At 37.6% G+C, this 20,372-nt stretch overlaps 3 protein-coding genes across 10 annotated transcripts; 1 reads left to right on the forward strand and 2 right to left on the reverse strand.

Moving 5' to 3' along the window:
- The first annotated feature begins 414 nt into the window (after window positions 1–414).
- On the forward strand, window positions 415–3,348 carry LOC110899620 (receptor-like protein 18). Of its 2 annotated transcripts, none has more exons than XR_004876249.1 (2): window positions 415–2,922; window positions 3,168–3,348. XR_004876249.1 is itself a non-coding variant. In XM_022146508.2 (2 exons), the coding sequence occupies exon 1, from the start codon at window positions 2,202–2,204 to the stop codon at window positions 2,919–2,921; it is 720 nt and encodes a 239-aa protein (XP_022002200.1). In that variant the 5' UTR covers window positions 448–2,201; the 3' UTR covers window position 2,922; window positions 3,168–3,348. The 2 variants fall into 2 exon arrangements, 1 of the variants encoding a protein (XP_022002200.1); XM_022146508.2 differs by having other exon boundaries at window positions 448–2,922.
- A 170-nt stretch (window positions 3,349–3,518) lies between these two features.
- On the reverse strand, window positions 3,519–12,780 carry LOC110899619 (probable NOT transcription complex subunit VIP2). Of its 7 annotated transcripts, none has more exons than XM_022146506.2 (15): window positions 12,626–12,767; window positions 11,840–11,943; window positions 11,622–11,739; window positions 11,368–11,540; window positions 10,048–10,096; window positions 9,822–9,971; window positions 9,519–9,722; window positions 9,342–9,437; window positions 8,145–8,233; window positions 7,930–8,061; window positions 6,380–6,799; window positions 5,720–5,772; window positions 5,600–5,641; window positions 4,884–5,028; window positions 3,519–3,922 (listed from the first exon to the last, which is right to left on the reverse strand). In XM_022146506.2, the coding sequence occupies exons 2-15, from the start codon at window positions 11,855–11,857 to the stop codon at window positions 3,863–3,865; spliced, it is 1,749 nt and encodes a 582-aa protein (XP_022002198.1). In that variant the 5' UTR covers window positions 11,858–11,943; window positions 12,626–12,767; the 3' UTR covers window positions 3,519–3,862. The 7 variants fall into 7 exon arrangements, 4 of the variants coding, with proteins under 4 accessions (XP_022002198.1, XP_022002199.1, XP_022002197.1 ...); XM_022146507.2 differs by having other exon boundaries at window positions 11,368–11,531; window positions 12,626–12,762; XM_022146505.2 differs by lacking the exon at window positions 11,840–11,943 and having other exon boundaries at window positions 11,368–11,531; window positions 12,626–12,780.
- A 5,394-nt stretch (window positions 12,781–18,174) lies between these two features.
- Window positions 18,175–19,231, reverse strand: LOC110903337. The gene is made up of 2 exons (XM_022149354.2): window positions 18,893–19,231; window positions 18,175–18,810 (listed from the first exon to the last, which is right to left on the reverse strand). Exons 1-2 carry the CDS (start codon window positions 19,229–19,231, stop codon window positions 18,253–18,255), a joined length of 897 nt encoding a protein of 298 aa, XP_022005046.2. The 3' UTR covers window positions 18,175–18,252.
- Between the last annotated feature and the right edge of the window lie 1,141 nt (window positions 19,232–20,372).

Genomic DNA, 20,372 nt, shown 5'->3' on the forward strand with positions numbered 1-20,372 from the left:
TTTTTTTTGCATCGCAGTTCTTACCCTCTTGAATGGCGACAGACCCTATAATTGTCGTCTCGACCCGAACCGAACGACGACCGACCCAAAAATTCTAACGTATGGTTGTGAAAATCTCAACACCGGAAAAATGGGACCCCATTGGAAAAAAAATCCTGGGTCCGCCACTGGATGTGACCAGAGTCGGTATACCACACCCCCTGGTCTTAGCACGGTTTTATGCCCCCAGCCTAGTCTTGCAACACTGATTGCACGGTTTTATACCTCGGCTCCACAACGCGGAGACTTAAGATTAGTTATCAATAGAATGTTAACCTTTGGCAAATGACACGAAAGTTTCCATGCAAAAAGTGCAGTCAACCAACGAGTCGTAAGTCAAAAGTAAGTCCACTAATAACTAAAGGTACGTGTGTGGCCACCAACTCGTGAAAAGCTAAACTTTTATTTTTGCATTACAAAATTGGTTTATGATAGGCCATAATGCATCTTCCCTTGCTTGTGAGACCAAACTTTACCTTACTCCAAAATGGAAACCAGTTTTCTTATCATTTTTACATTTCTATTCCTCCAAAGATTTGGCACAAGCAGAAACACCATGATTTCGACTTCTTCGAACGTTACTTGTATCGAAAGGGAGAGGCTGTCCCTTCTTGTATTCAAACAAACCCTCACAGACAGATTTAATCTACTGTCAACATGGACAGGAGTAGAAGGTTGTGAGTGGCAGGGAGTTGGATGCGATAGTCGAAACCGTCATGTTGTGAAACTTGATCTTCGAGCTTCGACGTCTTTGAAGACGGATGCCAACTTGCTCCAAGGTGAGTTGAGTCCTTCGCTACAGAATTTAAAGCATTTGCTTTACTTGGACTTGAGCATGAATGGTTTCTCAGGAAACATTCCTGAATTCTTAGGATCGTTTGAACATTTGAAATACCTTAACTTGTCATGCTCAGGTCTCGGTGGAGTAGTTCCACATCATCTAGGAAATCTCTCAAGGTTACAATATCTTGATCTTAGAAATAGTTTTGTCCTAGATCAGATTCATTATGATAATCATCGGACAGGTTCTCGTTTTGTTAAATTTTCAAAAGTGTCCATTATGGATGGTTTGGGATGGGTGTCTTCGCTATCATCATTAAGGCACTTGGATTTATCCGGTGTAACCATTGGTAAACATATTGATTGGTTCCATCCAGTTAATATGCTCCCTTCTTTGCTTACGTTAAACCTGGCTTACTCCGATATAGATATCCCTTCCATTAAATTCGTCAATTTCACGTCTCTTAATTCACTTGACCTTTCTGGTAATGGCATCAGTTCCACCATTCCTATCTGGTTATCGAACCTTACGGGCCTCATGCATCTTAACCTTTATTCTAACGACTTCCATGGTAAAATTCCTGACTTTCTTGGAACGTTCAGAGAACTGGCTTCCATCGACCTCTCGTCCAATTCCCTTAACGCTTCGATACCAGATATGTTATGTAATTTGAGCAGCCTCGTTCATCTACAACTTTCAAGAAACATGTTTTCTGGTCCTATTCCTGCAAACCTTGGACTACTCTCGAGGATAGAAGACTTGTATCTATATAATAACCAATTGAGTGGGAACATTCCCATGAGTCTTGGCCAACTTTCAAAGCTAAAGAATCTAGATCTCTCCGACAATTCATTGGTTGGGGTTCTTTCCGAAACTCACTTCACCAAGCTAAATAATCTGAGTTATCTGGCATTGAAGTCGAACCCGCTAGCGTTGAATTTCAGCACACAATGGATTCCTCCCTTCCAACTGCAAATGTTTTTTGCAAGTTCTTGCAACATCGGACCCCACTTCCCGAACTGGCTTCAAACACAGACAAATCTTCAGAGATTAGATCTTTCTAACTCGAGTATTAGAGATTCACTACCAAAATGGTTTGAGAATATATTATCTCGTATTTCAGAATTGGATTTGTCCTATAACCAAATCAGTGGAAAACTGCCACGGTTTCATGGAAATAGTAGTAACCAGATCCTGAAGATGAACTCGAACAAATTTGACGGATCACTCGCTACATTTCCATCGAATGTGAAATATTTGGATCTTTCACATAACTTACTCTCTGGGCATATTCCTCAAACTGATGGAACAATGAACCCAAATCTAGGTATACTTTAATATAACAGGGACAATCCCTCGTTGCTTTGGAAATTTAAGTGGCATGATGATCGCGCCTTCGATGGTATACTTTAGAGAGTACTATATGTCTTATTATGAAGAAAATCTATTGGCTTCCATGAAGGGAAGGCAGTTGGTGTACACTAAGACAATAAAGTTTCTTACATCCTTAGACCTCTCAAACAATAATATTGTTGGAGAAATTCCCGACACTCTAATGAATCTTGTGAGGTTAAAGAACTTGAATCTTTCCGGAAACCTCCTAAATGGAAAGATTCCAACTAGCATCGGAAATCTAAAGCAACTGGAATCTTTAGATTTGTCGATGAACAAGTTATCTGGTCAGATTCCTCAAAGTTTGACTAGCTTGAACTTTCTAAGCTACATGAACCTGTCATTCAATAACTTATCCGGCCAAATTCCGGTTGGAAATCAGATCCAGACTCTAGATGACCTGTCTAATTATAAAGGGAACAATGGACTATGCGGGCCACCAGTTTCGAGAAGATGCAATGTAAATGATGTACCATACAATTATGTTGATGAAGGTGAAGGTGAAGGTGAAGATGATACTGAAAGTGTGTGGTTGTATGCTGGCATGGGCCCGGGATTCTTCGTTGGATTCATGGGACTACTTGGGAGTTTGCACCTTAACAGAAGGTGGCGGGTGGCTTACTTTGAGACTCTTGGAAATGTTTACCGTTGGCTAACAGTATCAATTCTGCTTAATCTGGCTAGCCTAAGGAGAAAAGTTTTCAAATGAGGTACGTTCGTTTGACTTGGTCAACCTATATAATGCTTTGTATTCTGAAAGCCAAAAAGACGCCAAGAAATGTATAGAATTTCTAGAAATATCAGCATTATGATCTAGGTATAGCTGAAATGTCAACCTGATTGTAAGTTTCATGGCAATTCAGCAATGTTATGATTCCTTTTTATGCATTCTCTTGTTATTTTTCTGTGGTTTCCTGCTGCATATGATTTTTGTTCCGGTTTTTAAATTTTGTAGGTCGACAGCCTTGATTCTTGGCTGAACATTGCTGCAATCTTTTGTTCCGGACTGATTTGTAAAAAGCTCTAATGCTTATTTTAATGCTCTGATACCATGAAAGACAAGATAGTTAGTTATTACAAAAGTATATTTATAAGGAATTATGATTTCTTTCTCATATATTAAAATTATTACAAAGATTATATAGAAAATGAGACTGCATACCAACTGCACACTAATAATATTCTAGCTACACCTAGCTTGAACCTGTTACTTACAAATCTAATACCATTTATTTATATAATATAATATAATATATACTTCAATAGTAAATATTATATATAATTAATTCTAAACATGATTAGCTAATAATTAAAGTTTATTTTATTATTATATATATAATTGCATTAATTTATAAAAGTTATCTAAATAATAAACATACCAAGCTTGTAAACGTACTCACTAGTCAAGCTCAAGCTTAGTCAGGCTCGGGACAGACTTGTTTATGTATCTCCAATAGAGAAACCATGCAAGTGGTCCAACTTTTTATATCAAGATTTAAACATATCTGAACTGGCACATTACTTTGTAAACTCTTGGCATTATGCACCAAACCATTTCAATTTACTAACTTTCTTAGTTCTTCTAGTATAACTTCTAAAAGATTTTAACTCATCAACTTCTCTTTCTTAGATTATCAGACACTTCTGAAACTAATGACGGGGAACCACCGGCCGGTCTTCTACCATTTCATATTGAACAACAAAGTTGTCCTGCAATGCAAGTCAAACAACAATCAATTAAACTTTTTTTGCACACCAGTACTCTATAATTAGAACTAAAAGTACACATATAAAACATAATGCGCATTTCTCTTAATTTTTTAAGTTATGACATAAAACACACTTTCTTAGAATAGCAAAAATAATCGGGCCAACCTCGAACATGACCTATTTAGACTAAACCTAAACTCACGAATTTTGTGTTAGGTTTGTTCCGTGTCAGAAATCCACACCTCTACTTCAACGAACCACGTGTTTATGGGTCTTTGGCTCCATATTTTGTCCAATTTATTGTTCTGTTTGGTACAACCCCAGACCCAAAACACACCCTATTTAGGATTGTGGGACATCTATTTTTTCACAAAAATATCTGGTTTTTAGAACATTAAAGTAGGGGTGCTAAATGGGTCGTGTTCGCAGGTTAGCGGGTTCAACCCGACCCAAACCCGAAACTTTTAGACAACCCGGACACGACTCGAACCCGAAAATCGTGTCATACATATGAACCAGAACACGACCCGTTCATTTTTTATTAATTAATCGTTTTTTCGTAAATTAATATTAAGATAAAAATTTTACTACAATAAAACACGAATGTATACAATACAATTACATTTTAATTATAACACGAGTTGTAATTAAGCACAACTATTATAAAATCTTATGTCAATTTCTCTTTTTAAGTTATAGTTATGGCTTTAAGACACCCAATTTAATTTATGACATAAAACATAACGTAAATAAAACAAAATAAAATACAATATAAATGGGTTAAACGGGTCAACCCGCCAACCCGACCATTTAACTAAATGGGTTCGCGGGTTCAACCTGAAACTGACCCAAACCTATTTAGACTAAACCCAAACCCGCGAATTTCATGTAAGGTTCGGGCCGTGTCAGAAATTCACACCCCTATATTAAAGCAATGATACAGAAAATTAAAAGTGTGTACCTTTCGAATTGTTTCCCAGGTGTTGGGATCGAAACAGTAGTAACAACCTCTTTCATAAGTACTCGTCTTTACTAGCAATTCCATGTTTGGAGCCCTTGAGAACCATAGACGCAGCTCCCTGTGGTAAAACCATCCTCTATTGTGCCTGCAACGCAATGTCAAATACACATTAAAAATAACTGATAAACAAAAAACAAGTTTTGAAAAAAGAATGCAGAGTTTGATAAAAACATATTAGAAGCGTTTTTATTAACTTTTCTTGGAGAAATAATTCACATAAAAATAAAAGAGTAAAGTACACATATGGTCCTTGTGGTTAATCAAAATTTTAGATTTAGTACCAAGCTTTTCAAAAGTACACGGATGGTCCCTATGGTTTACACTTTATAACGCATTTAATTCTCAGCTTTTGCCAAAAGTACACGGTTGGTCCCTATGGTTTGCACTTTGTAACGCATTTGACTAAATGCATTACAACTTACAAAGTGCAAACCATAGGGACCCTCCATGTACTTTTGGCAAAAATTGAGGACTAAAGGGGTTACAAAGTACAAACCACAAGGACCATCCGTGTACCTTTGAAAAGCTACGGACTAAATCCACAATTTTGGTTAACCACAGGGACCATCCGTGTACTCTCAAAATAAAATAAAATCAAAACAGAGAATAATATGAAATTAGAAAGAATACCGAAAAGATGTGAGAGGGATACATACAATTCATTAGCTGCAAACAACTGAGCCTCATCCTTTGGCATGCTGTAAAAAGAGAGTAAACGTTAACTGTCCGAAAGCATACAGCAAAACAAACTTTAGGAAGCAAAGAAAAAACGTCACCTATAGAAAATATAAAACAAAGTCTCAGGAGAAAATCTTGAGAAACTATCTTGCTGCGATAAACAAAGAAAAGCTCAGACCCCTTAAACCATGCATCTAAACTTTTTCAGTAAAAGAGGCAATATGAGCGCGGGTCGGGCTGGGTTGACCCGGAACACTTATTACCCAAAAATTAGGGGGGGGGGGGGGTCAAATACAATTAGATAATTACATGATTCAGAAGATTGTATGCATTAAAATACACTTTGGGTATGCAAACAACTGAACCGAACCGAACCGAAATTAACCGAAAACTGATTAACTGGATTAACTGAAAATTATCGGTTTTTTCTGTACCCTCGGTTAACCGAAACTAATTGAACCAAATCATTCATATTTTGATATCTTTCTAGCTTTTATACATCCATTTCATGTATTTCATATTGTATACCTCCATTTCATGTATTTAAACCTCCATTTCATGTATTTATACATCTATTTCATGTACTTATACCTACATTACATGTATTTAAGCAAAAAATTTAGCCCAATTTTGGTTTCCGTTATTAACCGAAAATAACCAAATTGAACCAAAAACCGAACGGTTAATAAAATAGATTAACCAATGACTTCGGTGTCGGTTTCAGTTAATGCTAATAACCAAACCGTGCAAAATCTTACGTTTAGGGGAGATGATTGTTTGGTATTGAAACACTCAGGAACGGAATAATGAGGCTCCCCCTTTGCAGACTCATCAGACCACGGAGATGAAAATTTCTTGTAGAGATTATCAGCGGAATTCAAGTTTAGACCAAGCGTCATTAGGTCAATACCCAAAGCAAGAGGGGTCAAATCAGGATTATTCATCCTTATGACGTTCAATAACCCTAGCAATCCAAATCTATCGGCATTAGATTGGGATAACTGGGTGGGCTTCGTGTCCGGGTCTCTAAATGGGCCCGCAAGGCGTATCTGTGACTGTTTCTGAAAGTGTTGATACTGTTGCATCAGTTGATCGTATGACCCGCCACCGCCACCTGACACTGTGTTCGATAAGTTTACAGGTCTTGATCCAGTGGCAAGCATCCCCGAGTTTCTTGCCTACAAAAAATAGTATGTCACAGCTTATGATTATTTTAAGAGGTTTACAGAACTAAGAGTAGGTTGCATTTTACATTTTTACGTCCTTTAAGTTTGAGCCAAATTACAGGTGTTGTCCTTTAACTAACAAAATTACATTGGATGTCCTTTATGTTACTGTTTCTCATCAGGCGGTGTCCTTTTGCCCTAACCCAGTTAATTTTTTCTGTTAACTCTTTTAACACTTACCACTCACACGAGGGTATGATGGTCATTTTCACTTATTTTGTTGTTAATATATCTCATTTTTATTTAACTTTTTTATCCAGTGTAATTTCGTTAGTTAAAGGGTTGGCCTGCAATTTGGCTCAAACTTGAAGGATATAAAATGCAATTTACTCTAGAACTAATGCTCTGAATGTTCAACATACAGGTGGAAAATGTGTGGGCAAGTAACGGGTCAGGATGGCCCGAAACACTCTGTATTATTTCTATAACTAAAAAGATTTAGAAAGTTTATACATTAAGAATACACTTTGACAGACTTTTAACCCGTTTGACCCTTTTCATTTTAAACTTCATTTTGTTATTTCCCCTGTGGAACGCATTGGTAAAAAAAATGCTCAGATAGAGTGATAGACCCATTTATAAACAAATAGGCCAAAATTGTCACCTCTAGTTTAGAATCAACACGGAAAAAACTAGGGGAGCAAATGAGCTGAGCCGCTCGAGATCGGCTCGAGAAAAAGCTCGAATCAAGTAGAGCCTTACCGAGCCCGAGCCTGAGCCAAGCTTGAGATTAAAACAAAGCTCGTTTGTTTATCAAGCCCGAGCTCGAGCCTGGCGTATGAAGCTCGTCAGGCTCGTCAAGCCATTGTGTAATATTAGTTTTATTAATATTTAATAACATTTACCTCTTATTTAAAGTTGTTTAGTAAACGAATTGAGCCGAGCTTATTTAAACTTGTTTACGAGCAGAGATCAAACCTAAAAATAAACTTGTTTGGTAAACGAGCTTGAGCTTCACTTATCGATCTCGCGAGCCTAAACGAGTTTATTATTGAGCTTGGGCTCGGCGTTTGCACAACAGATGAAAAAAAATGCTATATCAAAATTAATTAAAGTAGGCTTGTAATGGGATTATAGACCACCTCAGAACTATGAAAATGGAGATCTTGAGTGTTTGTAGGAAGGTACGATGCACCACCATTAATCGGAGCATGCTGCTGCTGTTGATGTGATGAATACGCACCTCCCAAACTGAACACGTTCGATCTTCCGACCTAATAATCGAGATTAAAGTAGTATTGGTTAGCTAGTTTAGGAAAAACTCGATACAGTATTTACTATTTACAGTGGGACCTACAGGCAAATGTTGCTGGGATTGCATCATAGACACTGTATTGTCACGAAGCTGTTCCTTCTGGTGTATATTGACCGGAAACTCATTACCGCCTGTTAAATAAAAAGGTCGTGATCATTAACAAGTATCATTTGCCTCAGAAAACAAAACACATGAGTACTGTGATTTGTTGAAAAGAAATATCTTGTTAATGTATATATGTTTTAAATCTTGATTATAATAATAAGAGAAAAATGCCATTTTCGTCCCTGAGGTTTGGCTAGTTTTGCGAATTTTGTCCAAAGGTTTGTCTTTCCGCATCTGAATCCAAAAGGTTAGAAATATTGCCATTTCCATCCGGCTTGATAATCCATCCATTTTTTTCCGTTAAGGTAGGGGTATTTTCGTCTTTTTTGAATACTTGTACATTATGCTAAATAGGTAGGGTCTGAGGAGGGTAAGATGTAGACAGTCTTACCTCTACCCCATAGGAATAGAGAGACTACTTCCAGTGAGACCCCCGGCTCGATAGTAGTTTTGCATCAAGCCTTGGACATAAGGCACATAACACTCAGCAATTGAGACAACTGTCGATTAGTGCATGTACCCCCTTGTCTTTCGGCTATTAGCGCCACCACATGATGCATGATTAATCCCCCTCTTTTAACGTTATTTTCATGAAATTAGTAAAATAACGTTAAAATTAATGCACTTTCACTTTTGCCCCCCGAGCGCCCACACATATATACATTATATGCGCATACCGCAAGCGGGGCGTTGTACATTATGCTAAATGCTTGTACATAAAGTGAAAAGAGCAAATTGTCATTTACGTTAACAAAAAAGACGAAAATACCCCTGACTTAACGGAGAAAAATGGATGGGTTAATGAGCCGGATGGAAATGGCAAGATTTCAAAGCTTTTGGATCCAGATGCAGACAAACAAACTTTTGGACAAAGTGGCAAAACTGGCCAAACCTCAGGAACGAAAATGGCATTTTACTCTAATAATAATCATACCAATACAAAGTTAAATCATGAAAATACCACCCGTGTTAAAGAACTCGAAGAAGATAACAGCTATAATCATAATAATACTAACGGAAAGTAAAAGCACTCCAACAACAATGATAAATAAAAAAAAATTAAGCTTTTACATAACTTACAAATTCAGATCAACTTATTAGTTGCAAGTAAGATAGAAAAGATAACTAGCATACCTTTATACCCAGGTAAAGCCGGAAAATCTTCATTTTGAATGCTAAATTCTTGGTTTTGTTGCATAAAACCGACACTTTGTCGACGTGTCAAACCCCCTGCATGACAATACGCAAAAAACATTACCCTTTTATAACAATAAAAAAAATTAAACGAAAAGATTTCAGTAGCTATAATACCTAGTTGTCGTTGAGAACCAGCAGCAGAGCTAAGATGTCCACTTAACTGAGGGAAATCATTCATGTCAAACGAATGGTCACGATTCAGTTCAGATAACAACGCCATTGAATTTAAGTGATTATTCCCCGCTTGAAATTGATTTTGTGAAAGCGGCCCTCCACCACCAGAGTACGAATTTCCTAAAAGGGATACCATTTGCGGTGCTAAAGTTCCACGTGTCATCAAACAATCAAGCAACACACCAAGTTACTAATTAATAAAACATTAAGGGTTTACTGTAACGTGTTTTGGTTGGTTGTTACCGGTTAAATTCAAGCGAGATGCAACCCCGGGCATATTCAGTCCACCGGAGCTTAAACTTCTTCCCATGTTTCCACCGTTAACGAGGTTACTCATCGCCATTGAGCTTATAATGTGTTCTCTGTTCCCTAAACTTTGACCCATACCTGACCCTGAAAGTATGCATATGAGGAATAACACAAAGTGCGGAAACTTTAGTTAAACGGTTAAACCGATACCACACTGTACCTCCATTGTTTGTAAGTCCTGAAAGTCCAAGTGAGCTAGCAGCAGAATGCTTAATCCAAAAAGAAAGCACACATAAAAGCAATGTGTTAGCACAATCGTATAAGTAATAGAGTTAATTACACAGATGGTCCTGTGGTAAGTTCAAATTACGGTTTGGTCCTTTTGAAAAATTGCATATTTGGTCCCAACTATTTGCACACTGTAGAGTGTATGGACTTTTAAGAATATTCATTAAGACGATGTGAAATGAATCAATGACCATAACACACTTTTCTGGTTTGTATTTTTTTTAAATAAAAAAAAGTAAAATGGTCATTTCACATCGACTTAACAGTCATTTTAAATGTCTGTTGGTCTTACGAACCAAAGAAAAAGTTCATAAACTTACATTGAATACAGAGACACAAAGAAAAAATATCTTTTTTTGTGAATTTCTTCTCTCCATTTCATTATAATTATAAGGGTAAATTACACTTTTTGTCCTTTATGTTTATACCAAATTGCAACGGATGCCCTTTACCTTTTGAAATTACAAGAATCATCATTTACGTATTAAAAAAATTGCACCGTATGTCCATTAGCACTAACTCAGTTAAAATTATCAGTTACGTCTGGTCATGTGCAAGGCAGATGAGGGTATATCAGTCATTTTGCTCTAACCTATTATTTAAAACCGTTTTGTTCTTCTTCTCCACCTGTAAAAGGGTAGGATAAAATGACTGAAATACCCTATGTGCCTTACACATGACCAGACTCAACTGATAATTTTAACTGAGTTGGTGCTAAAGGAAAAATGTTTTTAATACGTAAAGGATTATTCTTCTAAATTCAAAAGGTAAAGGGCATCCATTGCAATTTGGCATAAACATTAAGAACGAAAAGTGTAATTCACCCTAATTATAAGGCTATGGGGTGTGGGATAAAGCCCCTAGGCGCTTTATCATGCCACGTCAGCCAGGGGGCTTTGTCACGCCATCCCTTAAGTTGCAGGGTGTGGGATAAAGCCCCCCCCCCCCCCTTCAAACTATAGTGCCCCCACCTGCAACCAATCACCCCTAGATCCTGCCAATTTTGGCTCGTTACCATGCTGAAGCCCCTTCAATGGCGCCCCTTGTTAAATGGCGGGGTATGGGCGGTGGCGCCCCTATGGCGCTATCGGAGGTGATGTGGCAGGGGTGGCACCCTCCACACCCTCCGGCCTAATGAATGGATCAAGGGGTCGCATTCTTAACAACTTGAACAAATAAAATTATGGGTATCATTGGAAGTGTACAGAAAGGGTGACTAATAATTGACAAATGAATTTTATAAAAACAATACCTGAGAAAGTGCAACAGGAAGATTGTTTACTGCGTATCGTCCATTAGATAAACTTCCTGTAGGTGGCTGTACACCATTCAAAGGACCATTTAATCCAGAATTTCTTGACGTATACGCGCCAGGCATGCTAGGAATGTTGAAGTTCCCATTTATGCTTCGCAACCCTAGTACATCTTTAACAAAGTGAATGTAAAAAAAAGTCCGTAACAATTCGATGGGTAAAAAAAACAGAAAACTTGAGCACAGTCGCACACCTATTCCATCATTTTGATTCATATCAGCAACAGAGGAACCTAACTGAGAAGAAAACGCTGCGGTAAAAGCTCTACCAGTGGCGTCCGGAAAAGTTGCTGTTGAACCGTTCACACCAGACTGTAAAAAGTAAAAACCAAAAAGCAAATGTGAAATGACGTAAAGAATATATAAACAAACAGTAACGCAAATGCATGATATTTCTAAAAATAAACAGTACATTAAGTACTCCAGACATTGTCGATGAAAGCCAAGAGAAAAGGCATCAAAACATTCCTCTCTAGTCTTGTTAATTTGAGTTTTAATTTTGCAGCACCGTTAATTCTGAAATAAGAAAGCGTAGAAACGAGCAGAGATTAATAAAGCTAAATGAGAGCTTATAAATATGTGGCAGATGACCCTGTTTTACTTCGGTAACAAGCTCGAATGCATCACTATTACGTAACTATACTTGCTAATCTTAACACTGATGATTGCTATTCTAGTCTTCGAGACACACACCAGACCGTTATGAAAAGTTAAACGATGATGATGATATGAATTACCATGAAAATGAAACACTCATAAATCTATTAGATATCAAATAACTTATCAGAGTTCCACTTATTAGTTATTAAACCACAATGTGGCTCCTTTTTGTAAATTGTATGGTGTAACCAAACAACAATTCTCCAGTCTCTAAAACTAGAAAGATGCTCAAACACAACTTTTTTTCTCAATTACCTAACTCTTTAAAAATAATTTTAAAATTCAACAAAAATTACATCCTCTAAAATTAACTCAAAATCATAACTACATTCCACATATTAAACCTAATAATCATACAATTTGTGCATCATTTAAAGATCAAATTGATAAACAAATACGATCACTAATGATTGACCTACGGAAACGTATTTTAACCTAACGACAACGTATGGAATGATAACCGGTTCGTAGTTGAATTGAAGCGAAATTGAGGAGTGAAATTGATGGATTAGATGAGATAATTAGGAAGAGATTATACCGACTGTGATTGATCTGTAAACACACTCGCGATCTTGTTCGAGTCCTGAGAGTGTTTCTGAAGCTCGTTGGGTTTTATCGAACGTACTTGATTTCGATTTTCGAAAAGCATGACCCTTTGGATGTTTGCAATTGTACTATTCGTTGGACCCGCACTTTGACGGGAGACAAATTTTGTGGGCTGTATCTTAACCAATATTGTAAGACGCTAGTCGGGCGGTGAGATACCGTCTAGGGATTAATTGGAATGGGATTTTTATATGTATTTTTCCAAAATTATATATATATACACCCAATAATATAAAAATAATACTTCAAAATTCACATAAATACTTCAAGTTTCAGATAGTATGGTTCGATTTTGATCGATTTTGACCAATTTTGACCGCCCCGGACCGATTAATATAGTCCGATTAATCCGATTTGTGACCGCCTAGTTACCGCCTTTGACCGACTTTGACCATGGCCGATTAGTTGACCGACTAGCTCAAAACTAGGCAGTAAGTGGCCGCCTAGCGCCTAGGCGCCGATTAATCGGCCGCCTAGGCCGATTTCTGCAACCATGATCTTAACTCGTAAAGTTTAGACTGAAACTTAAAACATACAAGAGAATAACTAAGTCGGTTTAGGATGGAGCGCGAGTTCTAACGAAGTAGTTAAATTGCAAAAAAAAAAAAAACAAACAAAAACAAAAACAAACAGATGTAAAAACGTTGGACCACACACACGTACTAGAGCGTGTCTATCTGCAATATTTAGACCGAAACGCACACGCACGTGTTGGAGCGTGCCCTGTATGTCACGTTCGTATGGTTCAAAATATGAGATATGTGGGATTATTTGTGTGTCAAGTGTGAGGACGCGTGTGGTGTGCTGGAGTGTGTCAAAAGGGGTTGAAAACTGAAAACTAAAGGGGTTGAAAACTAAAGATATTAATAAATAATAAATAAAGGAGCTTAAAGTAAAAAAAATAGTGATTTTTTAGAGAGGTGGTGAAATTGATAAATTATTATAAGGGTACTCAAGTGATACGATGGGAAATACAGACACTACTATGGCAGTTCAGTTATTATCCTCAACCGAAGATGAAACCGAATTCATCGATTAGTCTATTTTATTAATCAATTGCTTTTGGTTAATCAGTTCGGCTTATTCGGTTAGACTGACGATTTTTTTGTTTGATTCGTTTAATTAGAAATACATGAAATTGATGTATAAATACGTGAAATGGAAATATAAATACATGAAATTGAGGTATAAAATATATGAACAAGTTGTATAAAAGCTAGAGATATTTAGGGGTTGTTTGTTTACATCTTAATGAGACTCTTAATGATTCAGACCTCTTACTGGGTCAGCACTTAATGGTTCAGACTGTTTGTTTCACGAGCAGATGTCTGAATGGTTCAGACATTTGCCTCTGAATGAAGATTTATATAGAGTCTGAATGATTAAGGGGCTGTTTGGCAACTTCTGAATGAATAAGTGCTGATAGAATAAGAGGTCTGAACCAGTAAGAGGTCTGAACCAGTAAGTGCTGAACCAGTTTAAGTCTGTTTGGTTGGATCTCTGAATGACTGTGTACAATGACGATTTTACCCTTCTGAATTATTTCTTGCTGAGTATAATGTATCTGTTTGGTCATAACTCCTAATAATGAAAAATTATTAAAGAAAAAAAATACAAACCATCATAGAAAATCCAAATTACACATAAATCCTTTTTGAAAACATACTAATCCAAGTAGAAATTAATAACTCGCGTACAATTTGGGTTTTACGCATTTGGCATTAATTGAGTAGCTATCTCGTCACGCAAAGTAGTCATATATTCAATGTCTTGTGAGCCCCATTCCATGTCGTGAATAGACTGGCCATCACTTTCCTCCTGTTGCATTTCTCCAAAAAAGTGTTCTCGTTATACTCCACAAATAATTGATCATGAATATTCCATTTCCTTATAAAGTTATGGATGGCGAAACACGCAATCACTATGTCTCTTTGTATTGGAAATAAAAAGGGGGCCATTTGTTTTAGGATTGGGAATCTTGCCTTCAAAACACCATATGCGCGTTCAATCACATTTCTGAGTTGTGCGTGAGCATGGTTGAACTTTTCTTCCTTAGCCAATGCACATTGTCGTCGAAAATCGGCTAACCAATATCTCGTATTACGATAGGGAGTCATAAACCCACGAGTGTTGGTGTATGCGGCATCGCAAAGGTAATATTTTTCTGCAAATGTTAGTGTTAGGTCCAAAAGTTTTACGTTTATCTTTATTATGTTTATTTATGTTTATTTGGTTTAGATTAGCACTTGGGCTTGGGCTAGGCCATGTGGGCCAATGGGGTAGTGGCTCCTATATATAGTCATTATTAGGTTATTGTAGTAGAGCTTTCCTATTCTTGTAAATCATGTAGCCCCAAATAGAGAGCCTTGTACCAGACAATCCTAGGGATTGTGTGCAAGGTTCTCGAAGATCGTACCAGACAGTCCTTGAGACTGTGTGCGATCTAAGCAGCGGCACTGAGTTCTTTAATAAAATATTTCTTTTTGTTCTTGTCGGTTTGATCTTATATTCTGCGTTCGATTGAACCGTCGAGTGATATCTCAGGTTTTTTTCGGGACTAACAAGTGGTATCAGAGCCATTGAAGTCTTTCAAAGGCTCGGTTTTGATATCACTCGGAGAACAAAAAGATGGTTTTGCACAGTGTCCGGGATGTGTGTTCGTCAAAGGAGAGATCTTCGGTTCATGAAATCTGTGTTTTGAAGAAATTTTCAGATCTGCTGACTTTGTGTGTTTAGTCTGGCATATCTGTTCATCATGGTTTAGAGAGAAAATCAGATTTGTGTGTTTGTTGATTCTGTTTTAGATCTGGAAACTTATGTTTCGCTTTCACTGAATCAAGCATATCTTTTTTATTGAGCGAGGTTTACCCATGAGGTTTTTCAGTTTTCCGATTGTTATTGGTTTCTTGTGAGAGATACTGTGACCAGAGGTGTGACCAGAGCCGATGTGGGTTACTGATGTTGCAATGATGATCGGAACCGATGTATCACTGATGGAGACGATGGATAGTGATAGATGTTTACGACGGTGAGCGGTGGTTGGTAACTGTTGAAAACGGTGAACGATGAAGGTTAATGATGAAGGTGTCGTCGGAGGTGATGGCAAAAAGAAGACAGAGGGTGATAACGATGTGACGGAAGATGAACGATGTAAAAGATGGTCGAAGAAGGTGACCGGAGATTCCAGGTCGACGGTGGTTATGGAGGTCCGACGAAAGTGGTGATGTGAGGTGAAGACGGTGTTAGGAGGTAAAGTCGGAGATGATGGTGTAGGTGATGGTCGATGGTGTTGTGTTTGTTGACGGGAGACGATTGTAGGTGGCGAATGATTACCGTCGGAGATGAAGGTGAAGGCAGTTGGTTATCACCAATAATGATTCAGGTGACAACGCCTGAGGTTATCAGAGATTGCAGGATGGTTTCCGGCCGGTGAATAAATTCCGGTGAAGGCGGTTGAACTAACGAGATAGCGGCTAGGGTTTGTTGGGATGTACGGTTGCATGGGCTTGGGTGCCATGATTGGGCTAATGATTGGCACAAGTTATGAGGTCTGGCAATATTCCTTGGGCCCACAAGAAACGACAATTGTATATTCGTTGATTGCAGCGGTGTTCGTTTGGGTTGTGATTTAATTATAACTAGACCCCATGTGATAATTCAAGAAGTTTGCATTATTTTTGTGTGGGCCCACCTGCCACAAATGCCACGCAACCAGAAGTTAGGTTCTATGTTTCTTTTTTGGCTTGTGGCCTAGTATATCTTACAGGTACGTATTTTTGGATTTAATTTGATATGAGGTGGGATGATTTGTTTGTTGTGTTGGGCCCACTACATTTTGAGATATTGGGAATTTTTAGGGGACACACATAAAAGTTCTAGCATGTATGATTTTGCATGGGCGGATTATATGTTGCTACTAATTGGGCCACTTTGTTTCAATTGGGTTGAGATCACTTTCTGTTTAGGTTGTTTGGAAATATTAATATTGGGCTGCAAATAGTTGGTGAAGTTGGCCAATTAAAGTAGTGCAAAACTTTGGAGCATATTTGAATCAGTACTTTGTTGGATTGGAAGGTTTATGGAGGATGGACTCGTTCACTGCTAGGCCGTCCAAAAGATAAGACCCAAGGTTGGAGATCGTCTAAACCGTAATAAAGAGAGCATAAAACTAGGGGGAGATTGTTAGGTCCAAAAGTTTTACGCTTATCTTTATTATGTTTATTTGGTTTAGATTAGCACTTGGGCTTGGGCTAGGCCATGTGGGCCAATGGGGGTAGTGGCTCCTATATATAGTCATTATTAGGTTATTGTAGTAGAGCTTTCCTATTCTTGTAAATCATGTAGCCCCAAATAGAGAGCCTTGTACCAGACAATTCTAGGGATTGTGTGCAAGGTTCTCGAAGATTGTACCAGACAGTCTTCGAGACTGTGTGCGATCTAAGCAGCGGCACTGAGTTCGTTAATAAAAATTTCTTTTTGTTCGCTCGGTTTGATCTTATATTCCGCGTCCAATTGAACCATCGAGTGATGTCACGGGTTTTCGGGACTAACAGTTAGTATCAAAACTATTAAATAAAAAACTAGTTAAACAATTACATCAAATTTAAGGAAAGGTTAAAAACCTGGTGGGGGAAATAAAAGCCGGAACTCGGATTAAATGCAACTTCTTTCAAAACACGTGAATCACGTGCAATACCCTCCCATCCGGCCCATACGAACGTGAATATCATATCAAAATTACAGATTCCTAAGACATTTTGAAAGCATTCACCCTTTCCTCTTCCCCTGTAACGAGTCTGTTGATCACCAGGTACGACTGCATGTACAAGAGTTCCATATAACGCACCTATTGCTCCAGGAAATATTTGTTTTAGCCTTCTATGGTTTTCTGAAGCATTCGCGATTGGATTAGAAGATGTCGGAACTATAAGTTCTCTTGCGAAATTCATCATCGCAATTAAGACCTCATGAAAACATCTATGAATTGTTTCTGTTGAGTGTTGAAACCTTCGCTTAACCATTCGAAATCGCTCATTATGTCCTATGACAATAAAAAACATAGCCATCTTTTCTTCAAAGGTTATTGACCTACTACTCTGCAACCAATTTCTTTGCTTAAAATGATTGCATAATAGTACATACGCTTCACGTGACATGCGCATCATCTCATGACATTGTGTAGAAGTGCCATGCAACAATTCTTGTGTGTACTCATGACCGGTCAATGCCGAATTCAAATCTCTTATCCTTTCATGATTGGTCAATACCGAGGCTAATTGTAGCCAATGCCAACAAAGCATCAAGAAAAGCATAATCTCCTCATCCGAGTCCATAGGCTACCTATCACCCAAAATAATCAAGACAATAGAATCCAAAATAACATTGCATGAACATAGAATTCAAATAACATTCCAAAACATAGCATACAATGTTTAGCATCTAATACAGACTTTAGCATTCAACAAGACAAATACAAACATAGCTCAAAGTTTAGCTATAAAAAAACACATACTAACATAGCTCAAAGTTTAGCTATCAAAAGGCAACTAGAACACAACATTAAAATAATCCATACTTCGCTCTCGCGTTCTTAACCCACATTTCACAAGTGTGCGGCTTAAGTTCTAACCACGCTTTCCTCAAATTAGCACTTTCACCAAAAAGCAAAAGCGCCGTTTGATGTTTCGCATCAAATTCTTCCCATCCCAAAGTCTCAAGCTTCTCCATGCATGCATGTATATCATTAGACTGGTTGTGTTTCTCAAGCAACATGTTTGCCACCTTCCTTATATCCTCCCCAACTTCCATGAGATGTGCATTGAATGTTTGTTTCCCTTTTTTAGACCGACCCGATGACTCATAACTAACACCTTCAGTTGATGATTTTCGTTTTTGTTTAGACCGATCAGAAGACTCTTCACTAGCCCCATGTTCCATTTGAGTGCCATCAATGTCCACAGGAGCAATTTGATCAATCATTTCCATAGAAGGATGAGGAATTGTAGAAGATGGCCCCCAACTATCAAAACCATTTGAAGTAGATCCTTCAAACAATTGAATACACAAGTCGGGATAATCAAGTGGCACTCTTCTCAACTTTTCTACGAATTTGTTGGACTATGTGGAAAAAAAACTAAGAATTACTATGAGGTTATTGAAATGTGTGTGTATATATATATATGTATATATAAAGAAATACCTTGATCTCAAGTTGCCATTCCTCTTCCGTTAAGTTAAAGGTGTTTGTTTGAGGGTTATAAACATTTCCAGTTTTGTTCTTAAGCTTTGACCAAGCTGCAAATTTTGATTTCAAGTAATCATAGCGATTCTTCATTTGTTTTTGATCCACTATAAAATCATGTTCTATTTTCAATTTTTCAGCAACTCTCTTCCATGAAATTGCTTTCAGGCTACTACCCTCACGTCCATGAAGTGTAATTTCATGAATACATGATTCGAGAAAGGTTTTACCGACTCCTTCTTGCTTCCAATTAATCCTAATCTTTTTGTCAGCCATTTCTTTAGTAGAATCTACCATTTGCTAAAAAAATAACTCTAATTAAATAATTAAACACTGAACATCAATATTGATCAATTCTAGTTAAACAACTACTAAAAATCAAGACTCTTTGGTGATCAAAATGTCTATACATCAAATAATAAATCAAACTGTCTTACATCAAATAATAAATTAAACTATCTATACATCAAATAATAAACTCTTTGGTGATCAAACTGTCTATACACCAAATAATAAATGAGTAGAAAATGAAATCATAATTGTAATAAATGATTGATATAAATGAATAACGTTAAAGCATTGAAAAATTGATATTTTTAATGAAAAAAAAAACTTTGATGCTGTCACACCCCCAAAATCCACCCGCGGATAACACCCGCTTCGGGGGCGTGACCGACCAGGATCCAGCCACCAATTATACTAAGCATTGGTTAATATTAAAGTAATACTTGCTAACCATAAAAATTAGCAAATATCAAGTTCAGAGTTAAAGGTTTTAAAGTTTAAACAGTAACAAGTAGCGGAAGCATAATTAAATAGTTTTTAAACAGTGTTCATAAGGTAAGCATAATAAATGCCCAACACACGGGCAGACGACCACTACACATCCCAAGTAGCTGCTCCAGTCACTGGCCACCTGCAAAGCATGCAGTAGAGGGGTCAACAATAATGCTGAGTGAGTTCACTAGTTGTCCAGTTTTAATTACCAAAAACTCGTTTCACCAGTTAACTTATCCGTTTATACATGCCATGGGGAGCTACCCCAAAAGTTAGCGACTAAACTGTTTTTCCAATACCGAACACTAGGTAACCGAATGCGTTTCCGCAGGATGCCCCGATGTCAATGTTCTATCATCATTGACGGATGCCTGAGTACATTAGTTCACGACCGATCCCATACCATGGCACGGTGTGAGGCTGGTAAGACCTAAATAGCGCTATCAACTAATAACCCGTTCGCCTGGCACCGGCGACTAATCGGTATTATGTAGTAGGGACTTGAGTGATAGAGTTGCGTTTAGTGCCGTTAGTTGCATTCCGTATAAACAGTAATTAACTAAAAAGGTTTCCCAATACAAGGGAAGATAAAGTAAGTTGTTTCCCAATAACTAGGGAAGGAGTGTAGACGGTATCCCCTTTACAAGGGGATAGGGTTGTT

This window comes from Helianthus annuus, chromosome 13 (assembly GCF_002127325.2).
Source record: "Helianthus annuus cultivar XRQ/B chromosome 13, HanXRQr2.0-SUNRISE, whole genome shotgun sequence".
NCBI lineage: Eukaryota > Viridiplantae > Streptophyta > Magnoliopsida > Asterales > Asteraceae > Helianthus > Helianthus annuus.